The sequence below is a fragment of the Pelodiscus sinensis genome, chromosome 8 (genome assembly GCF_052426305.1).
Source record: "Pelodiscus sinensis isolate ZL-2025 chromosome 8, ASM5242630v1, whole genome shotgun sequence".
Taxonomy (NCBI): Eukaryota; Metazoa; Chordata; order Testudines; family Trionychidae; genus Pelodiscus; species Pelodiscus sinensis.
In genome coordinates, this window is record NC_143059.1 from 40,700,998 (window position 1) to 40,715,246 (window position 14,249).

At 43.1% G+C, this 14,249-nt stretch overlaps 1 protein-coding gene across 5 annotated transcripts in view; it reads right to left on the bottom strand.

Moving 5' to 3' along the window:
• PLCE1 (phospholipase C epsilon 1) overlaps positions 1-14,249 on the bottom strand; it is a 379,433-nt gene that overhangs the window by 338,483 nt on the left and 26,701 nt on the right. For all 5 annotated transcript variants that reach the window (XM_089780165.1, XM_089780164.1, XM_089780162.1 and 2 more), the window contains exon 2: positions 11,142-12,724. In XM_089780165.1, the coding sequence (XP_089636291.1) occupies positions 11,142-12,347 (1,206 nt within the window). In that variant the 5' untranslated portion in view covers positions 12,348-12,724. The remainder of the gene's footprint in view (positions 1-11,141; positions 12,725-14,249) is intronic.

The following is a 14,249-nucleotide window of genomic DNA, read 5'->3' on the forward strand; positions in this document are numbered from 1 at the left end:
CAAGAACACCACGTGCACTTCAAATTCCTCAATCTTTCTTCACAGCGCTACATAATCTGCTGTAACCCCCTCAAGGTCATTTTTGGCCATATCGTTAGTTCCTACATGGAGAAGCAGGAAGGGGTAGCGAGCCGAAGGTTTAAACACTTTTGAAAGACTCTCGGTCACATCCTGAATGCGAGCTTCTGGTAAGCAGCACACTTCTTGAGATTGCAGGTCTGGACAGCAGATGGATGACTCAGTTCCTCTTAGGAGGGAGTCCCTGACCACCACCACCCGTCTTCTTCTGGGGGGGGTGGAACCCCCCCATCTCTAGGACAACACATCCCATGTCTTCCAGTAGAGAGTGTTCTCTTCTGATTTCTTCCCTGAGAGGACCCTGCCAGCGCAATGCCTGTGGAGAGCGCCTGAATGCGGTTACTTACCTCTACATGAATGGGGGAGACCTGAGTTGGCCTTCTTCCTCTTCTAAAGGTTACATGCTGCCAGTTTTCTTCCTTGTCCTGCAGGAGACAAGGTGAGGAGCTTCAGCTGGAGTTCCTTCGCTTTCAATGATCTAGCCAACATTTTCTTACAATGGTGGCAGTTTTGGGGCGAGTGATTCTGGCCCAGCCACCTAAAGCAATGGGCATGCCCATCTGAAATGGGCATGCCCATCTGAAATGAGCAGGGCTCGACAAATAATGTAATCTACTCGCCCATGGCGAGTAGATTACAACCCGGAAGAGCAGGCATAGAGCGATCTGCGCATGCGCAGAATCGCGCGAAACCACGCGGCTGGCCAGTGGGGCTCGCTGCCGCTTGGTGAGCCCTGGAAATGGGTATAGACATCCTGAATGTCAGGCACCATTCAAATCCTGGTGAGGCTGGCATGCCTTTGCTAACACTGTAATAACTAGAGAAAAAAATATTTAAACTAACACTAACGGGGGCGGCAGGAGGAGTCCATGAATAAAATATTTAAACTCCAAACTAATTACTAAGCACTAACAAGTAAAACTAACTAAATTTTAGCGTGGAGCACTGCTGTTTTCCAACCAAGCCAGGATCGATTGAGAAGGAACTGAGGGGATAGTTGATATGGAGAGCAGCCCTGTGCATGCGTGCTGGCACCCAGGGAGAATACTGCTGCTAAAAAGTTCCTATTATAAGTGCAGAGGCACCTAGACACCTACTGTGGAGTGCTCACTGGGACACTCCTTGTTTTTTGTTTTTTTTTATAATGGAGATTGCCTATCTCCTAGAACTGGAAGGGACCTTGAAAGGTCATTGAGTCCAGTCCCCTGCCTTCGCAGCAGGACCAAGTACCATCCCTGACAAATTTTTGCCCCAAATCCCTAAATGGCCTCTGCAAGGATTGAACTCACAACCCTGGGTTTAGCAGGCCAATGCTCAAACCACTGAGCTATCCCTCCCCCCTTGAAGAAAAGCTTTCTAATACATATAATCTGTGGACAACCACAATCTGCAGGACATAAGACAAGAAATACAGGCCAATAAGCAACACTGTGATGTTGGAGAATCAAAGCTGCAAGGAATTTCTGAAAGTGAAATGGTATCTTCACAGCTAAGGCTAAAGCATTAGAATGTTAGATCACTTTAGAGCACAGCTAGACTCACAAGTTATGAAATAAATGAAAATATTTGCCTGGGTATACTTGGGCTGAATGAGAGGAGGTGGACTGAACATGGGAAATTAACGAAAGGCATGAATACTTTATATTCTGGAAAACAATATGACAAATGCTGGGATGCTTTAGATTTATTTTTCAGCAAGGAAGCTAAAGCACTGAAGGAATGGGAAACTTGTAAACTCAAGAATATTGACTGCTTACTATATGATGAACCATGCAAAAGTGATAGTTACTTGGTGTTATTTTCCAAAACCAACAGTGATAAAAAGGTCAAAGAGTGTTTCTATGAAAAATTGCAGCATGTCCTTTAACCAAATCAATAAATATGACGTTGTTATCCTCACTGGGATATTTAAAAGCACAGAATGATGGTTATAATACTGAATGGAAAACATTTATTTAAAATCCATGCAATCCTGGTGTTGGAGATGCACTATTTCCACATGAGTAGAGACAAACTAATATGGAAATCTAAAGTTGGCCTCACCCACAAATAGCTTGAGCGTGTTGTTAGTAGAAACTGGTGAAGATCGCTTTTGGACACCTGAGTATATACGAGTGCTGATGTTGGAAGTGATCACCATCTTGAGAGAGTTTGTGTATTCAAGAACTCCTCCTAAATGGTAAGAACTAGGACCACCAAATTCAGTATATACCTTCCTCTTATCATAACTTAAAACAAGGTAAGGATTTGGTTGTGCCAGGGAAATGAGATGTGCCTGGAATGGGACTGCTTCTCAGAAAACCATACAGAAAAGTCACAATCACCAGGCAAATGAAAGTGGCTTGCTGGGGGCATGCCCCCTCCCCAGGACTGTCCCAGCTGCATGCCTCCCACCCCCCAGGCACCTTTTAGGGAGGGTGGAGAGCCTGAAACTCTCTCTCTCCCCCCCCCCCCCCCGGCCGCCATTCATATGAGAACATTGCTGCTGTTCCCCTTTGTAAGGGAGTGAGGGGAAAGTGCAGAGTTTGCTCCAGTCCTCACTATGGCTAGGGTGAACCTAGACCTGCCCCAGCTGGGGAACATGCACCCCTTCCCAGCTGTGCCCTCTGGAGCTGCAGTAGCCATGGAGAGGCACTTCTCACCTGCCCTCAAGCTGCTGAAGTGAGAGAGGGCTGGAGTAGGAACGTTAGTGTCTAGTCAAACAGTTGACTAATCAATAAGCAGGAGCTTATCGATTAGCACTATCTAGTTGCTTCCCCGCCCACTGCGGCTCTGTATTGTATACCCTAGGGAAGCAGATGTACGAAGTTGTTAGCTCGCCCCTGCTTTGTGGGTGTTTTTCAATTCCTCCCTCCCCCCTCTCTTACACGCCCACCCACACTGTGGCTCTGCACTGTGAAACCCAGAGAAGTCTTTGAGCAAAGTCACTAGCTGGGACCTTGCTCCTCGGGTGTCTTTATTCATCACAGTGTGTGTCAAGTGTGATGAATGAAAAGACACCCACAGAGCAGGGGCCAAGCTAGCAACTTCACGTGCCAGCTTCCCTGGTCTTTACAATGCAGAGCTGCAGCTGTAGAGGTTTTGCTGTGAACTGGCATGAGCCAAACTGAGCATCACAACTGCTTACCATTGTCGACTAACTGAATAGTCGACAGAAAATCTACTGACTATTCGATTAGGGAATCGCATTTTAACATCCACAGGCTGGAGTAGTCCTCTGCCCCCTGAACAGCCTGCATACTGAACCTCTCATCTACAGCCCCATCCCAAAGCAGTAATATAAATGAAACATTTAAAAACAAAAATTAAACTTAAGGATCTAAGGGATGCCAGGTAAATCTTCTAGTTAGGATTATAAAACTAAAGAAGTGCAAGGCAAATGGCATCTCTGATACTAGAAAGTTAGTACAGTACACTATCGCCATTTGTGGTGGATGCATTCCAGAAACCACCACAAATGGTGAAATCCACAAATACTGGGGGGAGGGAAGTGGAGCAAGTGCTCTGTTTCCCCGTGGCTCCCAACCATCATGGTGAGTTCCCTGCAGCTCCCATATGCAGCAACGAGTGAGGGGGTGGGGTCCTGACCACTGCTGCTGTACCACAACAGGACTGCCATGGGCCATGTCCCCCTGGGGTGGAGGGATACAATAGGAGGGATAGGAGAGACCCATGAATATGCCAAATCGCAAATAGTGAATCTGCAATCATGAGAGTCTCCAGTATATCCAGAAGCAAAGGCACATTTAAAATTGAAACTTAGAAACACATTTGAAAAGTTAAAAGACACACTCATGGATGATGTAATCAAACAATGGCAGTTTCTCAAAGAAGCAAGTGTGGATACAGCCTGGACTACACTTGGGATGAGAAAATCTAAGAAAAAAGAATGGCATCAACCAAATACAGGGAGGCTTGTTGAAGATAAATACTGAAGAAGAAGGAAACAGCAGTAAAAAAGGGAGTAACAAAAGGTATGTGGACAAAAACCAAGATATATAAAAGATCAGCCAGTAGAGATGAGAGAAAATGAATGGGAAAATAAAGCAAGATAAGCTGAGGAGACATACAAGAGAGGGGATTCTACAAAGGTTTAACTAATGTCTGTAAAGCTGACCTAATAATTTTCATGGCATTTTGAAGACTTGAAATGTTATAATTTTAACCATAGAAAAGAGATAAGCGAGCCCATTAGATAAAACCTTTCCAGCTGCCTTTAATGAGCCAGAACACTAAACACAGTGTTGTTAAAAAATAACAGGCAATTTATATCACTAAAAGTAATTGCTTAAAGCCTAAAGTCATAAATCATCAGACTCTGATAAGATAAATTCTGAAACATTAAAAGATGGAGAGGAAGTGATGATTAACTTGATCCAGACAGATAGCAGTGGGAAAAATATCAGAGGGGTAACCGTGTTAGTCTGAATCTGCAAAAGCAGCGAGGAGTCCTGTGGCACCTTATAGACTAACTGAAGTGTTGGAGCATAAGCTTTCGTGGGCAAAGACCCACTTCATCAATTGCATCTGATGAAGCGGGTCTTTGCCCACGAAAGCTTATGCTCCAGCACTTCGGTTAGTCTATAAGGTGCCACAGGACTCCTCGCCGCTTTTAGTGGGAAAAATGGTTCACTTCATGTGCCATCAGTCACAGGATACTCTTAGACTAAGTGGCTATGTTTAGACTGGCCAGTTTTTCCAGAAAATCAGCCACTTTTCCGGAAAAACTTGTCAGCTATCTACACTGGCCACTTGAATTTCCGCAAAAGCACTGACTTCCTACTATAAGAAATCAGTGCTTTTTGCGGAAATACTATGCTGCTCCCATTTGAGCAAAAGTCCCTTTTGCGCAAAACGTTTGCGCAAAAGGGCCAGTGTAGACAGCCCAGATTTTGCGCAAAAGGCCCCGATCGTGAAAATGGAGATTTTGGGGAAAGGAGCACAAGTGGATTTGTGTCCACAATTTTGATTTTCCCTCAAAGAGTGTGGTAAGCCTTCCTGTCACCATCCCTTGGCTGAAAAGGGCAGGAAAAGGAAATGTGGGAAAAGTGGGGTCACCTGACCCTATTCTGCCCAGCATCAAGAGGGCTTATAAGTGGCGGTCACCTGTATGCCTTCTGCAACTCTGCAGTGCTGGAGCGGCAGCTCAACTATAACCCCTTCAGGCAGTTGGTAGGCTGTTGGATCAATAGGCCATCAGAGGAATGAGCCTGGCTCCTTGCCTTCTTCTGAGAGATTGGGAATCTCCAGCCAGACAGAGTCTGGTACAGTACTCAGTGTTGGAGCAACCCTGTTTCCCCAATCCCAGTAGCTGTTGCTGGCAGAGAGCATATTTATTCTAGATCAGGGTAACAGTATTTCAAAATAACTCCCCTAATTTCAAAACAACAAGTGCAGCATCCACACTACCAAGCCCATTATTTCAAAATAATGTGCTGCTTATTTCAAAATCTACTCCTGCCTTCCACGAGGAATAATGCTTATTTCAAAAAATTGTTATTTTGAAATAGCATTAGTGTGGATGCTCAACTGCTGCTATTTCAAAATAATTGGCCTCCAGGGGCTTCTCACAGCTGGATTTCTGGTAGCTCTGGCCACATCTGTCAGCACCACTGCTCCCCGTCGCCTGTGGAGCTTTTAAAGCATCAGGCTGCAAGAAAAGGGCTTGTGGCACGAGGACAGCCTTGCCAGCCCTGTTCCACACTGCAATAGCACAGGAGACATGGCTGACCCCAGTGCTCCCTCTGAGCCCTCCACGGCTGCCAGCACTCCCGCAGCACCCTCGGCTGCAAGTAGCCAGGGACGCAAGAGAGCACCAGCCTGGACTGGTGCGGAGATCCTGGTTCTCATCGAGGTTTGTGGCGAGGAGTCAACCTCCAAGATCTCCACACGAGAAGGCACAACGTGTATGTCTACAGCCGGATGGCTGCCAGCCTGGCTGAGAAGGGACAAGCATGGACCCTCAACAAGGTCCGCATGAAAACATTTGACAGCATCAGTTTAGGATTAAACAAAGACTGGAAATGGCTAACCAAGTACAAAAGTAGTTTCTCCTCTCTTGGTGTTCACACCTCCACATCAGCTGCTAGAAGTGGGCCTCACCCTCCTGGATTGAATTAACCTCGTTATCTCTAGTCTTATTCTGGCCTGCATATTTATACCTGCCTCTGAAAATTTCCACTACATGCATCTGACGAAGCGGGTCTTTGCCCACGAAAGCTTTATGCTTCAATACATCTGTTAGTCTATAAGGTGCCACAGGACTCCTTGTCACTTATGAAGACATAGGAGCTCCAGCAGGCCTACAATAAGGCTAGGGAGCAGAGTGGATGCTCTGGAGTGGCACTGCACACATGCTGGTACTACCACCAGCTCAATGCCATCCTGGGAGAGGGGACAGTCACCCCTCCCCCCCCATTGGTGGCGAGTTCGGCCAGGACACACCCGCTATCAGCCTCCACAAGGGCAGGGTTGTGGAAGACAAGAAGGAGGTGAAGCAGGCCAGCCAGGAGACCATGCCCGCCTGCCAGGAGCTGCTCCTCACCTTGGAGCCATTCCCCCAGGATGTTTCTCAGGCGTTGGAAAAACCCAAGAAAGGCACTTCAGGTGAGTTTTATAACGGTCCCTATGCACACGCAGGAACAGGCAGCGGGCTCCTCACTCAGCCTACTTGGTCTGTGGGGGGGTCGCACAACAGCCTGTGCACATGGGTGCACATGGAGCACCAATCTGGAGCACTCAGCGCCATGACGCTCATATACACAAAACCCTCGGTCCTTCTCACAAGGTTCCTGGACAGGCCTGCCTTACTCCAGCCTCTGTGGTGGGACACTTTCCCATGACAAGCCACCAAGAAGGAGGCCTGGGTCATGGAACAACACAGCAGTGCCACATACAGCACAGGCTTATGCCTGCACTTGGGCAGCATCTGCTCCCAGCCAATCTCAGGGATGTGGAGGAGATTGAACCCCTGCATGGGAACCTGCCAAGGGGAGGAAGAAGAGGGAACCCCAAGAGCACTCTCTCCAACAAGTGGCCTCTGCCACTCACACACACCTCCCTCAAATCCCCCTCCCCCAGTGGGCAGGGTTAGAAATTCTCTCTCTGCGGGACACCACCAGTTCCGGACCTGGAGTGTGTGGGACACAGAAGGAGGCCAAGCCACCCCTTCCCATGCCTCCTTGTCCCCAGGCCAGGGGAGTTGTGGTGCTTCCCTGGGATGTTGGTGCCCCTACAGGAAACTGCTGTCATGGCAACAGATGGCCTTGCTCGAAGCACATCACCATCATCTGAACTGAGACCTTCAGTATTATTTAAGAGATTAGGGCTAGGGCACAATGTCTCCTGAAATGACCGCCCTTATAACTTTTCTTTGCCAGCTGCAAGTGTGGTGTGTACACCACCTCCCATGCCATCCTCCTGAATCTGCGGGATCCATGAGAGGAAATGCACCTGGGAAGACATGCAGAGGGAGCAGATGGCCTGTCTCCAGTCCATCCAGGAGCTCGCTGACAAGCCCCAGGAGCAGGCCACTACCCAAGAGCAACACCAGGCTGACAAGGAGCAATGGAAGACTACCTGGGACCAGCTGGCAAACCAGCATGTGGCTACATGTTCCTCCCTCACCTCAGTGAGTGAACACATGGCCTTGTGCATTAAGTGGGCCACCAGCCTCCTCCTGCCCCCGTGGCTTCCCCTCCTAGCTCCTAAACATAGGGCAGTGAGACCTCAAGGGCAGCTGAAGTTTCCAGAGCTGACCAAGACAGGCACCAGCCCCATCCCTGAGCTCCCCTCCCACCTTCTCCTCCTTTCCCCACTCCCACCCATTTTATATCCCCCAAATAAGGACATTTGCTTGTTAAAAAAGCCTATATTTGCTCTATAGGGGAGGGGAGAAGGTGGAAAGGGAGGACAGGGGAAAGGAGGAGTAGGGAAAGAAAGGCACAAAGGGGCAATACAGGGACCTCTTGTGGAGAGGCTCAGAGGAGAGAATCTCACAGCTGACATTGGCTGAAACTATCCCTCAAGGCCTCCCAGATGTGCTCGCTGAATTGCACTGGTGTCCAGCTGCTCGTAAGCCCTGGCCAGCCGATCTGCCTCTGTCCCCCAACCCTGGCAGGAAAGTCTCCTCCTTGCTCTCCCAAAGGTTGTGGAGTATGCAGCAGGCGGCCACTACCACGAAGGGGATGTTTCACTCGCTGAGGTCCAGGCAAGTGAGGAGGCTCCTGAATCTCCCATTCAAGTGACCAAATGCACACTCCATGACTATGCGGCACCTGGCTCAGTCAGGCACTGAAGATCTCCTTGGTGAGGTCCAGGCTGCCAATGTGGGGCTACAACAGCCAGAGGAGCAAGAACAAGGCAGTGTTGCCCAGGATTCACATGGAAGTGTCCTGTTGGTGCAGCCGTGGAAAAAGGTACCAGATTGAATCCTTTGGAACAGGCAGGAGTTCTGGAAGATGCAGGCATCATACGCTTATGTTTATCAGATAGCCAACTAGTTGACTAGTTGCTTACATCCCTAGTATGATCCCCTATTTATTGTATTGTTCCAGTTTTGTTATTTGTATTTTAGGTTCTGGCTTTATGCCACTATCTTGTTTGTGACAATCGTTTTTTTGTTTTTGTTCTTGGGCCTAAGGTGTCCTATTAGTTAAGTTTGGTATAGTGTTAAATAAAGCTGATTGTTGGACCAGCAACCCTGTGTCATTCTTGACTGATAACCATGATAGAGATATGGTACAGGTGCAGAGCCTGAACTTGGGCCCTTTTGACCCAAATGCCCTAGACTAACATTGATAATATCCATTCCTTGCTTAACAAGACAGACAAAAAGCTAAAAAAAGTATTTTATTTCTGGGTTTCCTTTTTAAAAATTAAAATACCTTATTTAGAGAAATTTTTCAGCACAATAGTGCATTGGAATTTACTCCACACCCCAAATCAGCAAAATACTTAAATCCTGTTGAGTACTCACATGCTTAAGTACTTAAATCAGAGACAAAAAGAAAGAGTGCTCATTCTCTCCCAAATGATTTATGTGAAACAAAATCAGAAGTCCCTATAACAGTATTTCACAATTATTTTTTCTTCAGCACTTCAAAAAAGTTAGAAAAAGTAAAATGAAAATACATGTGTGAAAATTATACCAGGAAAATATGACTGAATAACGAATGCATATAAATACAGGTTGAACCTCTCTAGTCCAGAACAATCTGGTCCAGAAACATGCATAATCTGGCATGATTTTAGTTAGCCAGATGTCCACTTTTCATGAATGTGACCAAGTTTCTTGTGGTCCCATAAAGTTTGTTTATAGCCACTCAGTCCTAGCTCTCAGTGTTCTCTGCTGTTATTTAACTCTAGTTTACCCTAATATGTCTTATAAGAGCTCAGTAAGCAGTGGGAGTGTTGGTAATACTGCTAGACAATACTGACCTACCGTAGTCTGGAAAATTCTCTGGTCAGGTCCCAAGGGTTCTGGACTAGAGAGGTTCAACCTATAATACGTAAACATGGACTACTACGGGAAAATTGCTTACACACATTAGAGGAGATTTTCAAAGCCACATGCCTTTGAAAACTTCTTCCACTTTTTCTGAATGTAGAGGTTTTTTAAAAATGAGAATAAAACACTTTATTTTAACAACAAGCAGTCACATGGCCTTTTCTCAGATCTAACAATAGCAACTATAGCCTTCAAGTAGCGATGTTTCTGTCACTACTGCATGTGACTGATTCCTGCATTCCATGATTAATGAACACTTCCTGTTCTTCAGTCATAGTGTTTACTGAGATTCTGCCCCAATCACAGGAATCCAAAGTGAATGTTAAAATGACAGGCTAACTAGACAAGCTGTAAAATCAGGAACCACTTCAAAACTAGAGAATGGATTTGATATCAATATTTAGGTGACTGCCCAGTCATAAAATAGTACATCATTTACACATATTAGTGACATAAAATAACAGGATGATTAAATAATAATCCTATGATTAATAAAATCAGAGTTAATTCGAAATTCAGTTGTAATAAGGTAAAATAAAATGATTTCAAATGTCATGACACCATATGGTTGGCAAAGTGAAGTCAAATACCCACACTGACTAGATGCTACCTGAACTTGATTCCAAAGAAAAGCACTGTAATCTTCCATTCTAAAATGCCATTTTGTTAGCAATACTGTAGGGGGAAAACCCTTCTTTTTATAAATTCCACTGCCAATCACAGTTTCTTGTTTCCAGTTTTATAGCCCTGGAACTGCAGAAAACTGAACAGCATGATCTAAAAGTAATTCACAATTCTACTGCTTTTGGGAAGTGCCATATCATTTCCACAACATTTTATGAATTAATAAATTCATAATAAATTAATAATTGTGAATGAAGGCTTAGAATGATATTTAATTGATAGAACATAGATTAAAACAACCGTATCAATACACAGTATGCAACAGTCTTATAAATTATAGTTATTTATACGTGCAGAAGTCATGTTCAAACATGATAATTCATATAAAATATTTAGGTTTTTTAATACCTATTATGTAACCTGTATTTTTCACTATACTACAATAATTTTACATCAATCCATATCATGGAATATTAATATATTTGGTATTTCATACAATTTTCATATTAATTTTGAAACATTAAGAATGCCACACTTCATTTTTAGAAAGTCTGTAAAAATGGATGATTTATTTTTTCCATGTTTGATTTCAAAGTCCTCTGCCAATTTTTAGATAAAATGGGTTTTAAAGGATGAGATATAAACCCTTTTGAAAAGGAGAGTTCAACAAGAAGAATGGAAGACTTAACATATTACTAGCTGATACCAATGGACATATCATAAAATCTTAAATGTTACTCATGGTACTCATAGTAAAAGCTTGTTTTTGCATAGTTCTTGCAACTTTATTAAGTCTTATTATTTAGGTCATGCAGTTTCTGATGCTCTCTTTAAGAATTTCATCAATAAACCATGACATAATTTTGTTAAATCCAAAGATCACCAGTTCAGTACACATTAACAGGACAAAAAAAAAAGATGAAAAACTTACCGCACACCACATGGATTTCACAAGATCAGAATTTAATTCCTGACTCAAGGCTTGAATTGTTAGATGTTCTGCTATAATCCTACAATGCTTTAAGTCACTCTGGTTTCTCATATGCTCCACATAATTCCAAGCAACAGCTCCAATATGTCCTGCAGGTAAAGTCTTAACAATTGCCCTTGTTCCAGTATAAACTGATTTTTTAACCTCCTTATCATTTTTACAAAAACGCCTGATTAGTAAAGTGGAACGTTCTTTTTTGTTTCTAAAAAACTCTTCCTCCATCCCTTCTTCACAGTTATCACTGCAATCTTCAAAATGGCTCAGAAAGGGCTTTGAGGGCATTCTTCCAGTAAAATTACTGCCACAGAAGCTGTGACCTGAGCATGCCACTCTAACCTTTTGTGCTTCTCTTTCCAAACATAAATATTTATCCCTTAAAGTGTCACAGCTATCACAAAAATGTTGTCCATTTTTAGTGTCACAATTATTTGTCAATTCCATTAATTTACAAGTGCAGGCTGTTGAATCGCTGGTGTGATCATTGCCAACATTTACACACTGTAAACAGTCATCCAAAATGAAGCTCTTGGGTAGTGCACACAAAGCTTTCGATATATTTCTTTCACTAGCATAGCTCAAGTGAAACATTGCTACATTATCAGCATCACTTGTGCCACATTTATTTATTGCTGACTGGTTTCTTAAGGACTTCATGTTTACTGATGGTCCATCCATCTTCAACTGAATTTCAGCAAACATGGTCGTTTCCAGTGAAGTAGAAATTCCAGTTTCTAAGTATGTATGTTCTTCTGCTAAAGAATCATGTGATTTATGTAACTGGTTATGCTGATCACTGCTCTTGCGTTTTTTCTTTAGAATGTTACAATTAATGTTAAGAAACTCCACTGAACCAGGGATGCATGTGCTTTTATCTCTGAAGTTTTCATTACTCCTGTTACCTGTCATTTCTTCTTCATTTGCCAAAGAGAAAATTTTGGGCAGTGAACCCTGACGATGTTCTTCTTTAAGCCCGTGTAAGTAGGAAAAAGTATGCATAGTCTGCTTTCCTTGACTAGCAATGTGTCTTTTTATAACACTGGTGTCCAAAGCATTTTCACTATTTTCATCTCCAGCTGACTGAGCAGGTATCACTTTACCCTGTGTCAGAGACACAAGTACAGAAGCTGCCATTTCCTCAGAGGTCATTTTGACACAGTCTTTAGATAATGTTCTGTTGTATCTCACTGATAATCATACCATGATTTCAATGTATGAACATTTTGTGCCAAATTATCAGTGCATACACACTGTAAAAGCATGTTGAATCCTTTATTATTACTTTTAAAAGCACATGCATTACTAACTACAAATCTTTACCAGATGTGGATTACTGATGTGAACTGCAGATTTTCTTAAAGCAATTTTTTAATGTGATATTGCTAGTTGACAATTTTCTTTCCACTGTCAGCATTTCTGTCATACGCTGGGCATTGTCTGTTGATACCATTTGTAGAAAAAGAGCATATTTGAACATATAATCCATTACAAAAATGCATTTCACCATATAACATCCAATTAGTTTCCTGCAAGAAAAAGACAGCATGTTAAATTCCATGGCATGAAATGCATAGTCACATTAACAACAAGACATGGTTAGTATGTAAAGGTGGTTCAGAGAGTGTTAAGGACAGTCAACTTGAGATTTAATTAAAAAAAATAATTAGAAAATAATTTTAGGAACTGTATTGTCTACACAACCAGCAGCAGCAAGGCTCAGAGCCTAGGTCAAATGCCTCAAGATTGCAGGGCTTGCTAAAGCAATAAAAATAACAGTGTGGATGTCTACGCTCAGAGCCTAGGTTCCAGCCCCACAGCATGAGTTGTAGGAGCTCAAATCAGTTTACCTGGGCTCTGAGATTCACTGCTGCAGGTCTTTTTGCTGTATAGACATCCCCTAAGATTTCTTCTGTCAATATTTGCAGTTTTACAATTACATTTTCTTATTATAAATTTTTTGCTCTCTGCTACTATATGGAAAAACAAACAACAGGAAACTCTGACTATATGGGGGTGAAACTTAATATACATAATATGAACAATGTAAAAAATAATTGTTTTTACATGATCTCTTCCAGAGTTATTCTAAGGTTTTTATCACTAAAGTCAATAAAATAATTTTCAGAAAGAAGTTTACTTATTATTGATGTCCAGTGAAAAACAATTGATTATTTTCATAATCAAAATTATAGACATACAATCACATAGAGTAGGGCAAAAGTAAAGTGGTCAAGAGGATGAATGGTCATGCCTTAGCTGTAGGAGCACCATTTCAGATTTGATAGGAGGTAACTTTATCCATGATTCCAGAGGCTACTTAGGCACGTAAACTCTAGGGCTGTGTCTAGACTGGCTGCGAGTATTTGCGCAAGAACACTGACTTTGTACTGTACAAAATCAGTGGTTCTTGTGCAAATACTCCGACGCTCCCGCTCAGGGATAAGCCCTCTTGAGCAAGTATTCTTGCGTAAGAAGGCCAGTGTAGACAGACAAGTTAATTTCTTGCACAAGAAAGCCCGATGGCTAAAATGGCCATCAGAGCTTTCTTGCGCAAGAGAGCATCTACACTGGCACAGATGCTTTTGCGCAAAAGCAAGTCTTTTGCACAAAGGCACATGCCAGTATAGACACTCTCTTGTGCAAATACTTTTAACGGAAAAACATTTCCGTTAAAAGTATTTGCGCAAAATCATGCCAGTCTAGACTCAGCCTAGTTTTTCAGTAGATAATTTAGCCATTTTAGCTGACAAACGCACTGTATCTAATTCCTATATAAAAGAAAGAAAATTAAATAAATATCAGACTGTTTCAGTTCTAACAACAACATGTTCTTAAATCTTGTGGCAAGTCACTTAAGGGACACTGTTATGTTTAAAATACTCCATCAGGACTCCTGGGTTCTATTTCAGTTGTGGAAGGGAACTGCGGTTTAGTGGGAGAGGAAGGATGGCAGACACATTTGGGTTCTATACAAGAACATTAGAATGGCTATACTGGTCAAACCATAGGTCTATCTAGCTCTTCCAGCAATGGCTAATGACAGGTGCTTCA